Source organism: Stegodyphus dumicola, chromosome 2, assembly GCF_044657685.1.
Source record: "Stegodyphus dumicola isolate Sdum_Otavi_A_Nest chromosome 2, ASM4465768v1".
Taxonomy (NCBI): domain Eukaryota; kingdom Metazoa; phylum Arthropoda; class Arachnida; order Araneae; family Eresidae; genus Stegodyphus; species Stegodyphus dumicola.
This window is the reverse complement of record NC_140769.1, coordinates 6263473-6279502: the sequence shown is the minus strand read 5'-3', so window position 1 is coordinate 6279502 and position 16030 is coordinate 6263473. Positions and strand designations below refer to the sequence as shown.

Sequence of the window (16030 nt, the reverse complement as noted above, 5' to 3'; positions counted from 1 at the left end):
TAACCATAAAAATAGATAAAGATGATTTTGTAGTAAACAATTGGTTGGTTTAGCCAATGGTAAGAAAGAGAAAATATTGTTTATAGATACATGCATAGTGAAAATAAAGCTGTTAATAACAAAGTTTGCTGCTAAAGTTATATCTGTCAAATAATTTCCAGAAACATTATGAATGTGAACACTTCATAAATGAACTTTTGTGTAATAGTTGTAGACAATCAACTATGAACAAACTTTTTGCTAATTAAAATACTGTGAAATTAAGTATTTGCATGTTTCTAGTTATATTTATATTAAATGAGTTAAATCCCATTGAGATTGTGAAGGATGATTTTCTAATCACTTAATGCTACCATTTGATTAATGATATCAAAATAGTGTTGAAAAAAATCACATCGTGGAGCCAAAGTAGTTGCTTTAATATGTAAGCACCAAATTTTCTTATGAAAATTTTGGCAAGTTTATCATCTTAAAACTAAAAAACATACAATAAAATAACAAATCAGATAACATTAAAATATGAAAAAAAAATTTTTTTTTTCTCTTCTTACATGCCCACCCATTGATATTCCAGATATTCCTAAAGGCCCAAAACCTTCTCTTTCACACCAGTGAAACAAGGCAAGGGTTTCGAGAATTAAGCATCCACCCATCACAAATATGTCAGAAACATTATGTAAACTTGATCGCCTATAAAGTACATTAAACATATGGCAATATTAAATTAAAAAAATGACATCAAATAAAAGTTGCAAATAAAAATTTATGAAATTTTTTTATGTTATTAGATAAACATTTTTCTCCCAAGATGATATAGAAATTACCGTATTTGACAGCATATAAGACACACCCTTATTTAGACGACCACACATAAGGAAACAAAGTTTCAATAGCATGGTTTCTTTTAGTTCTCATGTTTTGTAAAAGCCAAATAAACAATTATTGAATGCAATTACCTTCACGTATAAGACGCAGGTAACTTTTTTGTGACCAAATTTAGGAAAAAAAGTGCATCTTATATGCCGTCAAATACGGTAATACTTTTGAAATAATAATAATCCTACAAAAATTATTTTTAAAATCCGTGTCTGCTTCATAAATTACTGCATGCAGTTTGCAAACACAAGTGTATTTTTTTAAATTATTTACGTAGCGTATTCGGAAACTAAGTACCGTTTCATTCTAGCGCCGTCGCAGCGCTGTGGTAGGCATCCCGCGCATGTGCACTAGTCTTTCTTGTTCACTGACTTTCAATTGCTGCCATTTTGGTTGCTCTATCTTGTGTTTTCAGTTTGCTGTGCACATTCAAAATGTGTAAGACAATTAGTTCTCCCGCTGACCGTGAGATTCGTGCCGTGATTAAATTTTTGAACGCAAGGAATGTTAAACCGGCCAAAATTTATCGTCAAGTGACAGAAGTTTACGGTGAATACACGATAAGTGATGGAATGGTGAGAAAGTGGGTAAGAATGTTTAATGCAGGTCGAACAAATGTCCACGCCGAGGCTCGGAGTGGTCAGCCTTCTGTTGTCACCGATGATTTGGTAAGGAAAGTTGATGAAGCAATTCATAAGAACAGATGCTTCACAATGACAACCCTTTCAGAGGCATTTCCACAAATGTCACGTACTGTTTTGTTCGAAATTGTGTCTGACCGCTTGAATTATTGCAAACTGTGTTCCTGATGGGTTCCAAAAGTGCTCACTGATGTTCACAAAACAAAGCGACTTGGTAGTGCCCTGACATTTCTCACGCAGTACAGTGATGAGGGAGAAAACTTTTTAAAACAAATTGTGACAGGTGATGAGCGCGAGCTTGGTGGCAAGCACTTTGGATCTGACGATGACACGAAAAATGCTGTGGAGTCGTGGTTATCGAAGCTGGCAGGAAGTTTCTTTGACGATGGTATACAAAAACTGGTCACCTGCTATGACAAGTGTTTGATCATTGGCGGAAACTATGTTGAAAAATAGTTTAAGACATGTATTTTCATGTAAAAAAAAAAAAATTGGATTCGAAAAAATTGTTTTACTATTTTTTTTCAAAACGGTACTTAGTTTCCGAATACGTCTCGTAAAAAAATAATCGTGAATTTTAAAAAATTGTAAGCATTATTCATTCAGCACAAATGTGTATATCAAATACTTAGATGTTCGACACAATGCTTATGTAATACATATTTTTTCGTCTAAGAAAATGCCTATTCTTAAGGCACACATAATATATTTCAAACAAATACAGTAAATCCTTACCTAGGAAGGATTTGTGGACCATGATTTACGAACAATTTGGCTAGCATTTTTTACTTTTTTTAAACAGCATAAAGCATAAAATAACAAAACAAACTTTTTAACAGCATAAAATAACAAAACAAACTTTTGAGTTCTCTATTGTCAGCAGTGCATTAAAAAAAATCACATGTTAGAATTATGTAGCACACACAGAAGAAATATATTTAACATATGCTTTAATCAAGATCATTCTTTATCAGCATTAACAAAATACTTAGATATGCAACAATCAGAAGAAAACCACAAACTTTTCAGATAACCAAATGTTTAATATAGATTTTCTTAATCTCTACATATAATACAAGAAAGAGTCTGTGTGTCTTTCATTTGTGTTGTGCATAAGCTAATAGACCCATGGCTGTGAAATTTGGTATATAGGTACATTTAGACAAGAACCAGTGCCCCTCGATTTTTTCAAAATTCAAAACAGATTTTTTTTATTTCATCTTTTTGATTTCATTGCATCATTTTGAATAGTTTCATTCTTTTAGAAATGTGGTTTGGGTAACAGATTTTCATTCAGACTACTGATTGTTGAAAATACGAGATAAAATGCTGGTTTCTTTTCTTTTGATTTTTGGACACGCAACACGCACATTCCAATCTTCTTATTCTGGCTCGCATGTGTCTCACGAGGCACAACAGAAAGAATTTCCTTATTCCCCCCTCTCTTTCTTTATTAGCTAATGGCAAAGAGGTTTGCATATGAGATTTATTGCTTATGTATATTTTTAAATTTATGTTTTAATTATATATAATTTTAATTATATAAAAAGCTTTGCATGACTTTTTTTTAGGAAACAAAGTTCTTAACTTCATTTATATCATCTGAATTCTTATGATTTTGCAGCGAGAAGTTGGTTAATTTATTTTTAGGATAATTAATATTTGTATTAAGGGATATTGCTTATTTCATTTAACTTTGGTATATGTAATACTTTTTTAATGAAGTTGTTTTGCAGAGTAAAATTCTGTGCAGTTTTTAAATTTAATGTTTGGTGTTCCCTTTAGGCACTTTTTTCCGGCACATTTAAAAGCCAGACGAAAGCTGGCCGAGTAGCTGCTAGTAAATAAATACATAAACACAAAAAATTTGCAGAAATTCTCTTGGTCTAAACATTTACGTGGATTATAATTTGACATATGCATCTGCTTGCATAATTGTTAAATACATATGTGTAATATCATGATTTGGATTAACCTGCAACAGATTGAGAATGGTTCTGTGCATAACTTGGAGAGACTTTACTGCACTGTTAAAAAGATGACTCTCGAAGGAGAGACTTGCAGTAAGACATGCCCTAATTGAATATAATTTTTATTGCTGGACACAAACTAATTATCGTAAATATATTTTTGTGACACATGATCATAGGCACAATAAGCACCCCACAATTTTGTGCAGAGTACCAGATTTTAGATAATGGCGTAGTTAGCAACATGACAAAGCAAAGGGAGCAATGTAACATCTTGACTACAAGAGAGCTTGACTGCATTTATCCAATATGGAGGCTTACCAAGAAAAGGTTTTGGTTTAAATTAGAAAGGTTTCAGTTCTCAAAATTTTGAGTTCAGGTTCCCAATGACTTACACCATCACTAAGCCATGCGAGATAGATTGATCTAGAAATGATGCAGTCCAATAAAGTGATCATGATTTTTCAATTTTTAGAATACAGAGGGGGAATTAAGGACTAATGATAATTTATAATTTTGATTTAACATATATATTCTTGTATATATATGTGCCAATTATGTTCTTCAAATAAAGTCTCTTAGCATGATAATGCATATTGTGATATAAAATGAGTGATACAGTCAAAAGTCGTTAATCTGGACTCGTCGGGACTTCGGCGATTACAGATTATCGATTTTTCCGGATTATAGATCATCAGTTTAAATCTCGTAAGATGGCATGCAGAAATTCTAAAATTAAATATATGAAACCATAATTTATGAAATAAAGAATGATTATGATCTAAAGGGTATCAAAATTTACAAAAAAAAAAAAAAAAAAAAAAAAAAAAAAAAAAAAAAAGCTTAATATTTATTTGTTTACTTTATTAAACATTTCTTTCAATGTAAGTTGCTTCGTTTTATGTGATAATACTTTCTCTTTAATTCTATAAACAGACATAATTTCTTGTTCAGTTACAAAGTTCTGCTGTTCAAGTCCCGTTAATTGCTGTGCCGAGAATACCGACTAACTTGTCAATCGAAATTTGTTCATTTTCACTAACCTCTCTGTCACATTCTTCATGTCTTTATCTATTTTTTGCAGCAATTCCACTTTTTGTTTGATGAACATCGAAACATACTTTCGTTTTGTACCACCCTTTGGGAGCTCCAGAATCAGAAATTCTATTTGACATAATCGAAAGTTCAAGTTTACTTTTATAATATTGCTCTTACAGTCTGCAAAAAATAATAAGCCGGATCCAATTCGAAAATTAAGGAACAACGCAATCATCAACATTAACTGAAATAAATAATTAGATAATTTTAGCTTATATCATCCGTTATACATAAAACGCACATGCGAAAACATATTCTGCGCATGCGCACACTCATATGCGCAGTCGTAAAAGGTCTTACGTGCACACGTAAACGTCTATGCGCATGTGCCAACGCGGCGCATGCGCAGAAAGTTTTAACTTTGAGGTCCGGATTATAGATCATTCTGAATTATGGGTGTCCGAATTAACGACTTTTAACTGTATAACATTTCAGACTTATTCAGAAGTCAAACAACAAAAATCAGCGTTAATTCACAAAATTTTCACAGGACTAGTTTCGATGGTTTTACCGAACCATCATCTTCAGCTGCAAAACCGCAAATGAACAATATAGGAAATAATGTTTAGATAAGATAAGAAAGCCTGGACAAGAATAAGCAAGTGGCGCCATCTGTTGGCGAAACCAGAACTAAAACATAATTTCTCTAAAAGCCGAAGGCAAATTTGGATTGGAATTAGGATCATTAACTAGAACAGAAAGATTTTTATGAATGTGAAATGCCTCTAGAAAATCCAGTTCTCCAATGGAAGATGTTTTTTGAATAATTTTGGCAGCAGAAAAATTGAAAGTGTGATTTTCGGACCAACAATGTTGAGCAACAGAAGACTTCTGTGTTTCCTTTTTTCTAACATATGCCTCATGTTCTTTGACGCGAAATTTTAAGGCTCTCTTAGTTTGGCCAATGTAAATTAAACCGCACTGGCAAGGAATCCTATAAATACCCCAGGAATTCATATCCGGAATGGGGTCCTTGAGTATAGAAGTTGGAATTTTATTGATGGGAGAGTAAACAACCCGAAAGTTAAATTTCTGCAAAATATGTGCAACTTTATAGCTAATTGATGGAAAGAAGGGAATGACAACAGAATTTTTATAATCTCCTAAAATAAGAGTGTGGCTTTTAGTGTGTTGAGATGAGAATTTTTTAACTGCTTGATTAATAATGTTGGGTGAAAGGCCCTGTCAATAGCTATTGCTTTTAAATAATTTAGTTCTTCATCAAGGGCTAGTTTGGAGGAGCAAACTTGAAGAGCACGGAAAACATAGGAATAAAATGAAGCTAACTTTTGTTTAGTCGGATGACATGATTTAAAGTGTGGTGGAAGGCAAACCGATGAAGGTTTACGGTAAACTGTAGTACTGAAGTTGGATGTGTTACGTGTGACCAGAATGTCGAGAAACGGAAGAGAATTGCAAGTCTCAAGTTCAAAAGTGAACTGAATAGCAGGATCAATAGAATTCATTGTTGAAAGAACTCTATTTAAATCATCTTTATTACCTTCAAACAGGGTAAAAGTATCGTCTACGTAGCGGAACCATGCCGGGAAGTTTAAAGTTTCAAACAATTTTGATTCATAATAATGCATGTAGATATCAGCCAGGATGGGACTGAGGGGGCTTCCCATGGCTAATCCCTCAGTTTGCTTGTAATATTTATTTTGGAAAACAAAATGTGTTTGTTTCAAACAGAGTTGAGTGAGAGAAATTAGGTCATCAATTTCGATGCAAGAGAAATGAAATTCGCGAAGTCTGGTTTCTAGACATCTTAATGCACTCTCCACTGGGACATTGGTGAATAATGATTTTACATCAAAAGAAACTATGAGTAAATTACGAGGAGAAATGTTTTTAACCTTTTTTACAAACTCAATTGAATTTTTTATGGTGTAAATGTTATTGTCTAATAGAGTGGAAAATCTAGAAACTAAATATTTAGCTAATGGATACGAGGCAGTACCTAAATTTGATACAATAGGGCGGAAAGGAATACCACTTTTATGAATTTTGGGAAGAGCATATAATCTGGCACAATTCGCAACAGATGGGATAAGCGAATGTTTTAAGTTGCTTGAAATGATTTGCGAAGATTTGATCGCAGTTTTTATTTTGGATAAGTCCGAAGGTGAAGGATCTTTAGGGATCAGATTATATGGTCCTTCATTTAAGAGTTTAGTGACACCATCGATGTAAGTGTTCTTATCCATGACGACTATCTGGCCACCTTTGTCGGCCTTTGAAATGACAATATCCGGGTTAGAATGAATCTCGCGCATTGTAGCTCTTTCTCTCGCAGTTAGATTTGGTTTCAAAGGTTTATTATTGAATTTCACATTATGAGCGATAAGATGCCTAATCATTTCTTTCTGTGAATCTGAAACTTTACTGAACTTGAAAGCTTTTTCGATAGGAGCCAAAATCTTTGGAATCGAGGGTTTACAGGTTTGTGAGAAGTTAAAATTATATTTTAGAATTCTCTCTTGTTCTTCTGAAAGACTAACATTAGAAATATTAACTATTGGCTTGATGTTTACAATGGGAAGATTTTTTGAACTACTTGAACTGGAAGACTGTAAAAGAAGTTTTTCGAATTTAACTGCAAGGGTGTTTTTATGACGGTTAACTGCATTCTCCGTTCTAGACCAAGACTTTTGTTCAAGGGCAGTGAATTTTGGATATGTTTTAGCGAGTTCCAGATGAAGCTTATAGAGTTCATGTTCAATTTTGGACAATTGTTGACGTGTATCCCTTATCACGGACCGAAGTAAGGCAAGTTTTGCAATTTAACAGAATTCTTGAAACGCGACTCGAAGGTTTTTGATTAGATTTGATTTGAATAAAATTGGGGATCAATTTTTTACATTTACATTTAAGTAAAAAGTCAAGATGATTCAGGAATTTTTGCCATTTCAGGCATAATTTAGTGAAACGATTAACGGATGAAGGCATGATAAACAATGCAGAAAATCAAACTAAATTAACTGAGCAATAATAAAGTACACACAAATAGCAGAAAAAATCCCTCACTGAAATGAATAGAAAACAAAATGTTTGTAAGCAAAATGCATGAAATCAGACAAGCAAAGCACAATATCCAAATGTACAAAACATAAACATAACTTGAAAATTGCAAAATTCAGACTTCTTTGATGAACAAGGCAAAAGAATGAAAATGGCAACATACAGAAATGTGATTCAAGGAAATATATGAAAACTTTATATTTTTATTTTGTTGTCTCACTATCAGATTTTTAAGATCCAAATTATTCAAACATCCCACAAATTAGAATTGGCTCTACTTTGTCAAAATAGGAATTAAGAGAGTTAGCTGGTAGAGATTTGGTAATACATGATCCTTTCTAAGGTACAGCTAGTACAGCTCTGATGAGTCTACCTATTTGGATAAGCAATAGCATATTCAGAACAAATAACAACAAACAAGAAACAGCATATTATAACATAACATGTTGTTGTTGTGACTTATTTCACTAGTCTGAGAGTAACATCAGAATAATACAGTACAAAGTCCGTAAAGGTTTTTACGAATTATGGATCATCAATTTAAATCTGATAAGATGGCATGCAGAAATTATACAATTAAAAATATGAAACCGTAATTTACGAAATAAATAGCAATTATGATCTAAAGGGTATTAAAAAAAACTTAATAATATTTATTTATTTTATTAAACATTTCTTTCAATGTAAGTTGCTTTGTTTTTTTGTGCTAATACTTTCTCTTTAATTCTATAAACAGATATAATTTCTTGTTCAGTTACAAAGTTCCACTGTTCAAGTCCTGTACTTGCTGTGTCAAGAATACCGACTAACTTGTCAATTGAAATTTTTTCATTTTCAATAACCTCTTTGTCATTTTCTTCACTATCGGAAGCAGTATTTTCTGGATCTAGAACCATACTACAGATTTTGCCATCCGTTAATTGACTGATTACTGAGGCATTGTCGTCACAAAGAAAAACTTCTGTTATATCATCTTCATTTATTACCGCTTGTCCACATTTCTTTACAAAATCCAATAACTGGAAAATTTCACCTTTAGTTTGCGATGTCCGAAAACCTTCAAATTCGTGGCTATTATCTTCATCGTCCTCCCCATGAAATATGGTAGCTGGCCATAAATTATGCCAAGTATTTTTTAACGTATCTAGAGACACATCCTACGAATGCGCATGTGTAAACGCATTATGCGCATGTATAAAGCATACAAAAAAAGTTTGTGGCTTTGAGGTCCGGATTATAGATCATTCCGGATAATGGACATCTGGATTACAGACTTTGTACTGTACCACGAATTTCATCATGGCAAGGAATGCAAGACTGTGCCTGTTGTTGGCACGAGCTTTGAGCACCATGCAAATAATAGTACCACTTTGCTCAGTTCTGCTCTCGATTTTCAAGGAGAGCACCTTGTAGGTATGGCACCCCTCTTCCCCTACCACCAACCTCTCGAGAGGACTTTTCGCTAACCGCATATTTAGATTACCCTACTTGCCACACAGACACTATACATTTACAAACATCCATTCCTTCTCTACGATTTGAATCCAGGCACTTCGGTACGGCAGTCAGCATCACTAACCATTATCTTGATTGGGCGGGATCATAATGATAAATACCACATCATAATTTCATATTATAACAGATCAATATAAGCATATTGTAACAGATTATAACCTGATATTATAACAGATTATAACTTATAAGTAACTGTATATTATAACAGATCATAACGTCTTGGATCACCAGTGACTACTGCAATTATTAAGATTGCCAATACAAATTTTTAAATAAGCTCAATGAATTCAAATGTACACTGCACAAAAAAAAGGGGGGGCAGTTCTATATCTCTTGTTCTACTGGGCTGATTGACAAAATTCAAATTGCGTTTTTCATGTCTCGAAAGCGTGACTTAGGATATGTATTAGATTAATCTAACTCTATCTAAAAAATCTTGACTCTATCTAAAAAAATAGTGTATTTAAAACAATAATTAAATATGCTTACCTCTGACTCTTGGGCTTTCTTGAACCATTTATGAACAATTAAAGAAAATAAAATCTTCAGCTTCCTTTTATAATAAATTAAATACTATACCCTTTTACTAATACATTAATTCCATAACTGTATTTAACTTTTCAATTTATGCTCTATAAATACAAATATACTGTAAGCTATAATAAAATTTGCAACTGCAATATATGTTTCTACAAGACATGGATCCCATAGCCACAAAATATATTATTATTTTCAGTTACATATAGCACAAAAGAAGAAAAAATATTATATTTTAGGGGGTCTGTTCCCTGCTAAACAGTTTTCTTGATCAAACATAAGGAATTAATTATCAAATCATGTTTGAGTAAATATTTTTATATATTTACTGTGAACTATAATGTAATAATTAATGACAGTAAAGTTTAATTTATTTCACTTACTACCCTGAAGCAAAGGAAAGAGTATAAGAAATATGCATCTAAGCGATGCAGAAAATTAGGTAGGATTTTTACATTACTAAAAAATTACTAAATTGTATTAAAAAAAAAAAAAAAAAAAAAAAAAACACGCTTTCAGTCTGCAGAAGGAATTTATAACAATATGTCATTCATAATAAATATTTCTTCTGTTTTAAAATAAACCGAGAAGCTTAAAATTACACTGGATTGGAAAAGATATACTGTTGATGTAATTATTCATTATAATGCAAAATCACATAATGCAATGACTTCCTAGCTGCACTTCTAAAGAAAAGAGTAATAAAACATAGTACATTATGGGTTAGGTAAAAAAGAACATCAGGAGTAAGAAAGGTACATTATGCATTAAAATACTTTCTGCAAGAAAAATGAAGATCACAAACGCTCTTCACGTGCTTTCTTTCCAGAACGACTATTTGTGTTAACTGTGGGCCATTTAAAACATTCATTTTTAATTATTTCAAAGAACTTATCATCATTTTTTAACTCCTCTTATATTTTCTTACGAAAAAAGTACATTTTTTCCAGATCTTTTCAGAAATGTCTTGCCCTTCCAGGATTTTTCAGGTAAATGAAAACCCTTGATCTACTATAATCTATTCTAATAACTGGACATGCAACTTCTAAGCACATACAAATGATCAAACTTTAATTGCATGCAAAATAGATATTCTTATAATTGCTATGTTCTGCATATTTTCTCTGTTAATATAATAATAGACATTAAACACCAAACAGCTAAGTTAACAGAAGAGAAAATCACAGATTTAAAGGAAGAGAGTTCAAGAAAATATTAAACTTAGATCAACTGGAAAGTATATTTTTAAAGTTGCAGGAAATAAATGATATTCTGAACTCAGCACAAAGGATATAGAATGGATTTTCCAGCAGAATCGAAGCAATTCCAGCTTCTTTTAGGAGTGGTCGAGCCATTAATATTCTTCTCCGCCAGTAAAACTGAAAATAATAATAATAATAATAATAATAATAATAATAATAATGCTGTATTGAAATAGATTTTACAAAGTGTTAATTCTTATTCTGTAAATGCAGGACTGGCTTCAAGCATAGGTAACATAGGAGGCTACCCGAAGCATTGACCTTTTTGGACAGCAGTTAATGGTTCTAACAAGTGACTATTAAATAAAAGTATATTTCACATTTAACTATTCATATGTACTAAATGTACTGACTCCCTTCGGCCCTAAAAATGCTGGCACCGAGCCAGTATAAACATTTATAAAAATTGCCATACAGAGTCCAGACCTTTGGACCACTAGCCTAAAAATAATTAATTGACTAATAATAAAAAAAATTCTCCCACCTCTACAATGTTGAGGAACGGAGAATATAATATTCAAGGGAAGCAGGTGGGGGGGATGTTGACTTTTTCCCCAGCTTAATGAAATTCCTGTATGCCACTTTAAAAGACCTGCTGGCCAGGTAGTCGCATGACAGCCTATAAGAATACATACATTTAAGTATTAATGTTAGCCAATATCACATTATCAGCCCTTCAGTGATTGTGGAGTACTAGCATTTTTCTATCTAACCCAAATATAAAGTCCAAATGTTGCCATGTCTACACGTCATTTGACTAGATTTAAATTGATGATCTAAAAATATGGAAATTTCTGAAATCCGGATTCGCAGTCTTGATGTTTCTGGATCTCAGATTTCGTACATTGTTTCGTTGACGGTGCATTGATTCCTGAGGATAGCGGAGATTGCTACGCATTGTTCAAAGTGACCGAAGAGCTTACAACAGTGGCAACCCAGACAGTTTTTCTCAACACATTGTGCAGGGTACATCTCTGCGTATGGGCCATTGCAACCGGAGCCCGAAGCATTTCCCTGCACTGAAAGCACGTCATCACCAGCTGCATCTGCAATGGACCAAGAAACATTGAAATTGGGCATAAGAAGAATGGAAGAAAGTTGCATGGTCCGACAAATCACATTTTCTTGTCCATCACATCAAAGGGCATGTGCTAATATGCCGATTTCCAAACAAAACCCTGGCTTCCGAATGCACAGTTGGGTGGAGATAAGCCGGTGGTAGGGGTATTAAGGTGGGGGCAATGTCTTAATGGAGTACATTAGGACCCATAATCCCCATAGAACAATCCCTGACATCTGTGTGCTACATGAACATCATTTCAGACCAGGTTCAACCAATCATGACAATAGTATTTCCAGCAGGGGATGGTGTCTACCAACAGAATAATGCACCATGTCATAAGAGTCGAATCGTCAGGGAGTGGTTCAAGGAACATTCTAGTGACTTTCAAGTCATGTCTTGGCCTCCAAATTCACCTGACATTAATCCAATAGAGCATTTGTGGTCCTATCTGGAAAATCAAATTCGTGCTGCCAAATCAAATTCGTGCCCTGTTTCAATGTGTGGTAATTGCAGAACCAGTGGGTGAGTGCTTGGTACAAGATACCTCAGACTACGTATCAGCACCTTGTGGAGTCAATGCCACGCCAGGTGCTGACAGTTTTGAGGCTAAAGGTGGTCCTACATGTTATTAACAAAGTGGTCATAATGTAATGGCTCTTTGATGTACACAAATTCAAAAATATTTATCGTAATACACAGACACGCATTTCGAAATATGTTTAGACAATTAAGCTGGAAAAAAGAGTCAAAGTATAGTGTAAGAAGGTTATTTTGAAATTATAATCAAGAAAATAACATTTATTTATGGCCTTCTGGGGAAGTTTAAGGTTTGGGCAGGGCCAAGCCCTTGGCTGCTTGAAGGGTTAATACCTTTATCTGTATAAGGAATTACACTATTCCTTCCATGTATACTTTTACGGTGTAAGCCATTACTCACACTGCATAAAAGCTACAGCAATTAAAACCACCGAATTTTGAATACCCATATTTCTCCATATGAACACATGCACTTTAAAGACCAAATTTTTAATTTTAAATTTGTTTTTGATTTACTTCATATTTTGTGCAATTTAATGAATTTTTTATTAACAGATTTAGCAATTTAAAGTGAGGAATGGCTACATTATTCGAAACAAAACATTTTTACCTCTAGTGTACCAGACTGTTGCCTTTTGGCAAAATGTAAGATATTATTTTTAATCAACGAATTTGGCTATTTAAAAGCACTGTGTTCTCACTATCTGAAATGCCATATTTCTATCTTTCACATGCCAACATATTGCCATTCAGTGAAGCATAATATATTTAACTTTCATAGTTAATCTGCCTATTACTGAGTAACAAACTAAGCAATTTAAAAGCAGTAAATGCAGTTATTAAGAATGTGTCTTCTGCTTTTTAATCTGATTGATTTAAATAAATAAGCATTCAGTTATATCACAAGGTGTCTAATTAGAAATATTAAATAGTATATTTATGAAATGCATTAAACGGACTTATTAAAAATCATTATATATATACACACACACATTTTATGATAACTACTCTAGGCATCTAACTATGCAACCTGCTAGTCTTCTACATAAGGGAGAATCTAAGGCATTATTACATTCTCGCATGAATAATGAGGGCATTCTGATTTATTTTGGGTGGCCCAAATTCCATGTGATATGTAATTATCATGTTTACGTAGCACTGGAAGATCTGTGGTTTGAATCTCAGTGAGGGTATAGTTGATTTCTCATGTTTTACGATTCCAGAAAATTTAATGGTCTCAAAAACTGACTTTGTTGTAATGTAGAACACTGTAATGCCTACTCATATGCACTTTTAAATGCTCTGTGTTTTTCATTTAACTTTCCCCATGAACATGGACACATCACATAATCTCATCATCTCAGTTTTCATGAAGTTATATTAATAATGCTAGGAAATATATTTAAATTTGGTTTCAGATTTAAGCCTGATTATAGATATAAACATTCATGTATTAAATTCCAATTACAAATAATCTTACATGATCACCGGTACCAGCAAGATGCAAACAAATTGGGCGCATTGGTTCAAAAGACCAGACATTTGGAAGAAGCACTTGAAACCTGAAAGAAAAAATTAAAAATACCATAAATTAATTTCACATAATAAACGCATTTGAGCGATTTTTCATGCTAAGAAGAAATAGTCACTACGTAAAATAAGTGCTAACCTAGTTTAAACTGTTTATATATTTAGCATGAAATCATCACATGCTCCAATTTGTACTGCAGTAGTGCACTATCTGAACTACTATTATGTACAAAAAATCATGGCCATCTTTGAATTATGGGAAATAATTTTAGAATGATTTTGCCTCCATTTAATTACAATTATTTTACAAAACGCATTACAAATAATATTGTTACATGCGTACATGTTCAAAATGGATTAAGTGCACAGAGAACTGATGATAGCTTGACAAATTAATTTTCATAAAAGAAATACTTCACAGTTCTAGAGCTTTCAATAAAAGTACTCATACAGGTCTTGTCAATATGACAGAGCATATTCAGTACTGTCAGTATTGTAATCAGTGCTGTTGCTCTTGCCAGCTAGTTTGAAGCTGCCTTACCTTAGAAATGAGCCTCATTTTTCTTAGGGGTGTCTTGAAGAATTACTTTTAATTTTGCCATCTTGGCGCATTTAAAGGATGAATTGGCGATATTCATTTTTTATTTTAGTTCCAAGTAAAATGCTCATTGACCCTTTGCTGTCAACCCCAGCATCCAATTTCCAAAAATGAATATTCAGGGACGTAGCTAGGTTCTTGATTTTGTCACCTGAGGCAGTCACTGAACTTGCCATCTTTCTTGATGTACAAATGAGTTAATATATATCAAAATAACTTACGGGGAAATAAATTTTAACTCTATGCTTATTTTTGAAGGAAAATTTTATAATTCCAACATTTTAAAATCATATTATTATTTTGCCTTTTTTTATTTATTTATTTTTTAATTTTACAAAACCATCGATGACATGTTAGAGATCTATTTGATTGTCCCATTTGCTGTAGTATACTAAGGACACACTTCCTAAATGCAAAATAAATTTTTATAGTTCTTAAATACTTCCTAAATGCAAAATTAACCTTTATAATTCCAAAATACTTTCTAAAAGATTTTTATTCAGACAGCTCTTCTCACAATAAGCAACAATTACAGCAGTTATCAGGAAAGCTCAGAATAGCATTACAATATTTGAAATTTTGTTCTAGAGATCAGACTTTAGAATAAACAGGTAAAAATTCACTAGGACCACCTTTCCACATTCCTGCTTCATTTCCCTTAGCAATAACAGAAATAAATCTTTGAAATACTTCTCATTCAATGATATATTCTTCCTTACTAATGTCACCAGGATTTAATGGAATAAAAAAGATATAACAATTGTATGTAACTTCTGAAATCTTGTAGGGAATTTGAATACTTTGAGTACATATTTTTTTTCCTCAATTTAATTTGGTATACAACTCAGAATCACATTATTTTTTATATGCTTCAAGGATCCACGACTAACCCCTATAAAATAATGTTTCACGCAAAAAAATTCTGCACCAAAAAATGCACTGTCTGAGCAGACCACTCCCTTCTAGCAAGGCCACTGTGAATATTCAAAGCGATTTCTTTAGTCTTTGAACGAGGTTCTGTAACGTTTTTTTATTTCATAACTTTCTCTTAATGTATTGCTTGTGCTTTAATAATGACTAAAAATGTAATCATTAGTGGATATGGATTCATCTGAAAGTAAAAGTGCTTGTTTACATACTACACTCTCAATAAATACTAAATCAAAAGCTTTATATTTTAATGGGGATAGGGAGCAGAGAAGTTGGGCTAAAATCAAAACTGTTTTTTATCTAAATTACCAAGCTTGATTCCCATTCACCTATTATGCTGCTGCTGCTTTTTAAAGACACTGTAATAGCAAGTAACATAATAAAATATTAAAATCAGAACAAAGTTAAGGTCTTTTTAATTATTCAGTTACCTATTTTATATTTAAAATTAT

The 16030-nt window shown here is 32.7% G+C and overlaps 1 protein-coding gene across 1 annotated transcript in view; it reads right to left on the bottom strand.

Annotated features, from left to right (window-relative positions):
• LOC118193162 (cardiolipin-specific deacylase, mitochondrial) overlaps positions 1–16030 on the bottom strand; it is a 53124-nt gene that overhangs the window by 16349 nt on the left and 20745 nt on the right. Inside the window, exons 5-8 of the mRNA XM_035364202.2 lie at positions 14001–14082; positions 10953–11037; positions 9611–9638; positions 552–690 (exon numbers count right to left, since the gene is read on the bottom strand). Of these exons, the coding sequence (XP_035220093.2) occupies positions 552–690; positions 9611–9638; positions 10953–11037; positions 14001–14082 (334 nt within the window). The remainder of the gene's footprint in view (positions 1–551; positions 691–9610; positions 9639–10952; positions 11038–14000; positions 14083–16030) is intronic.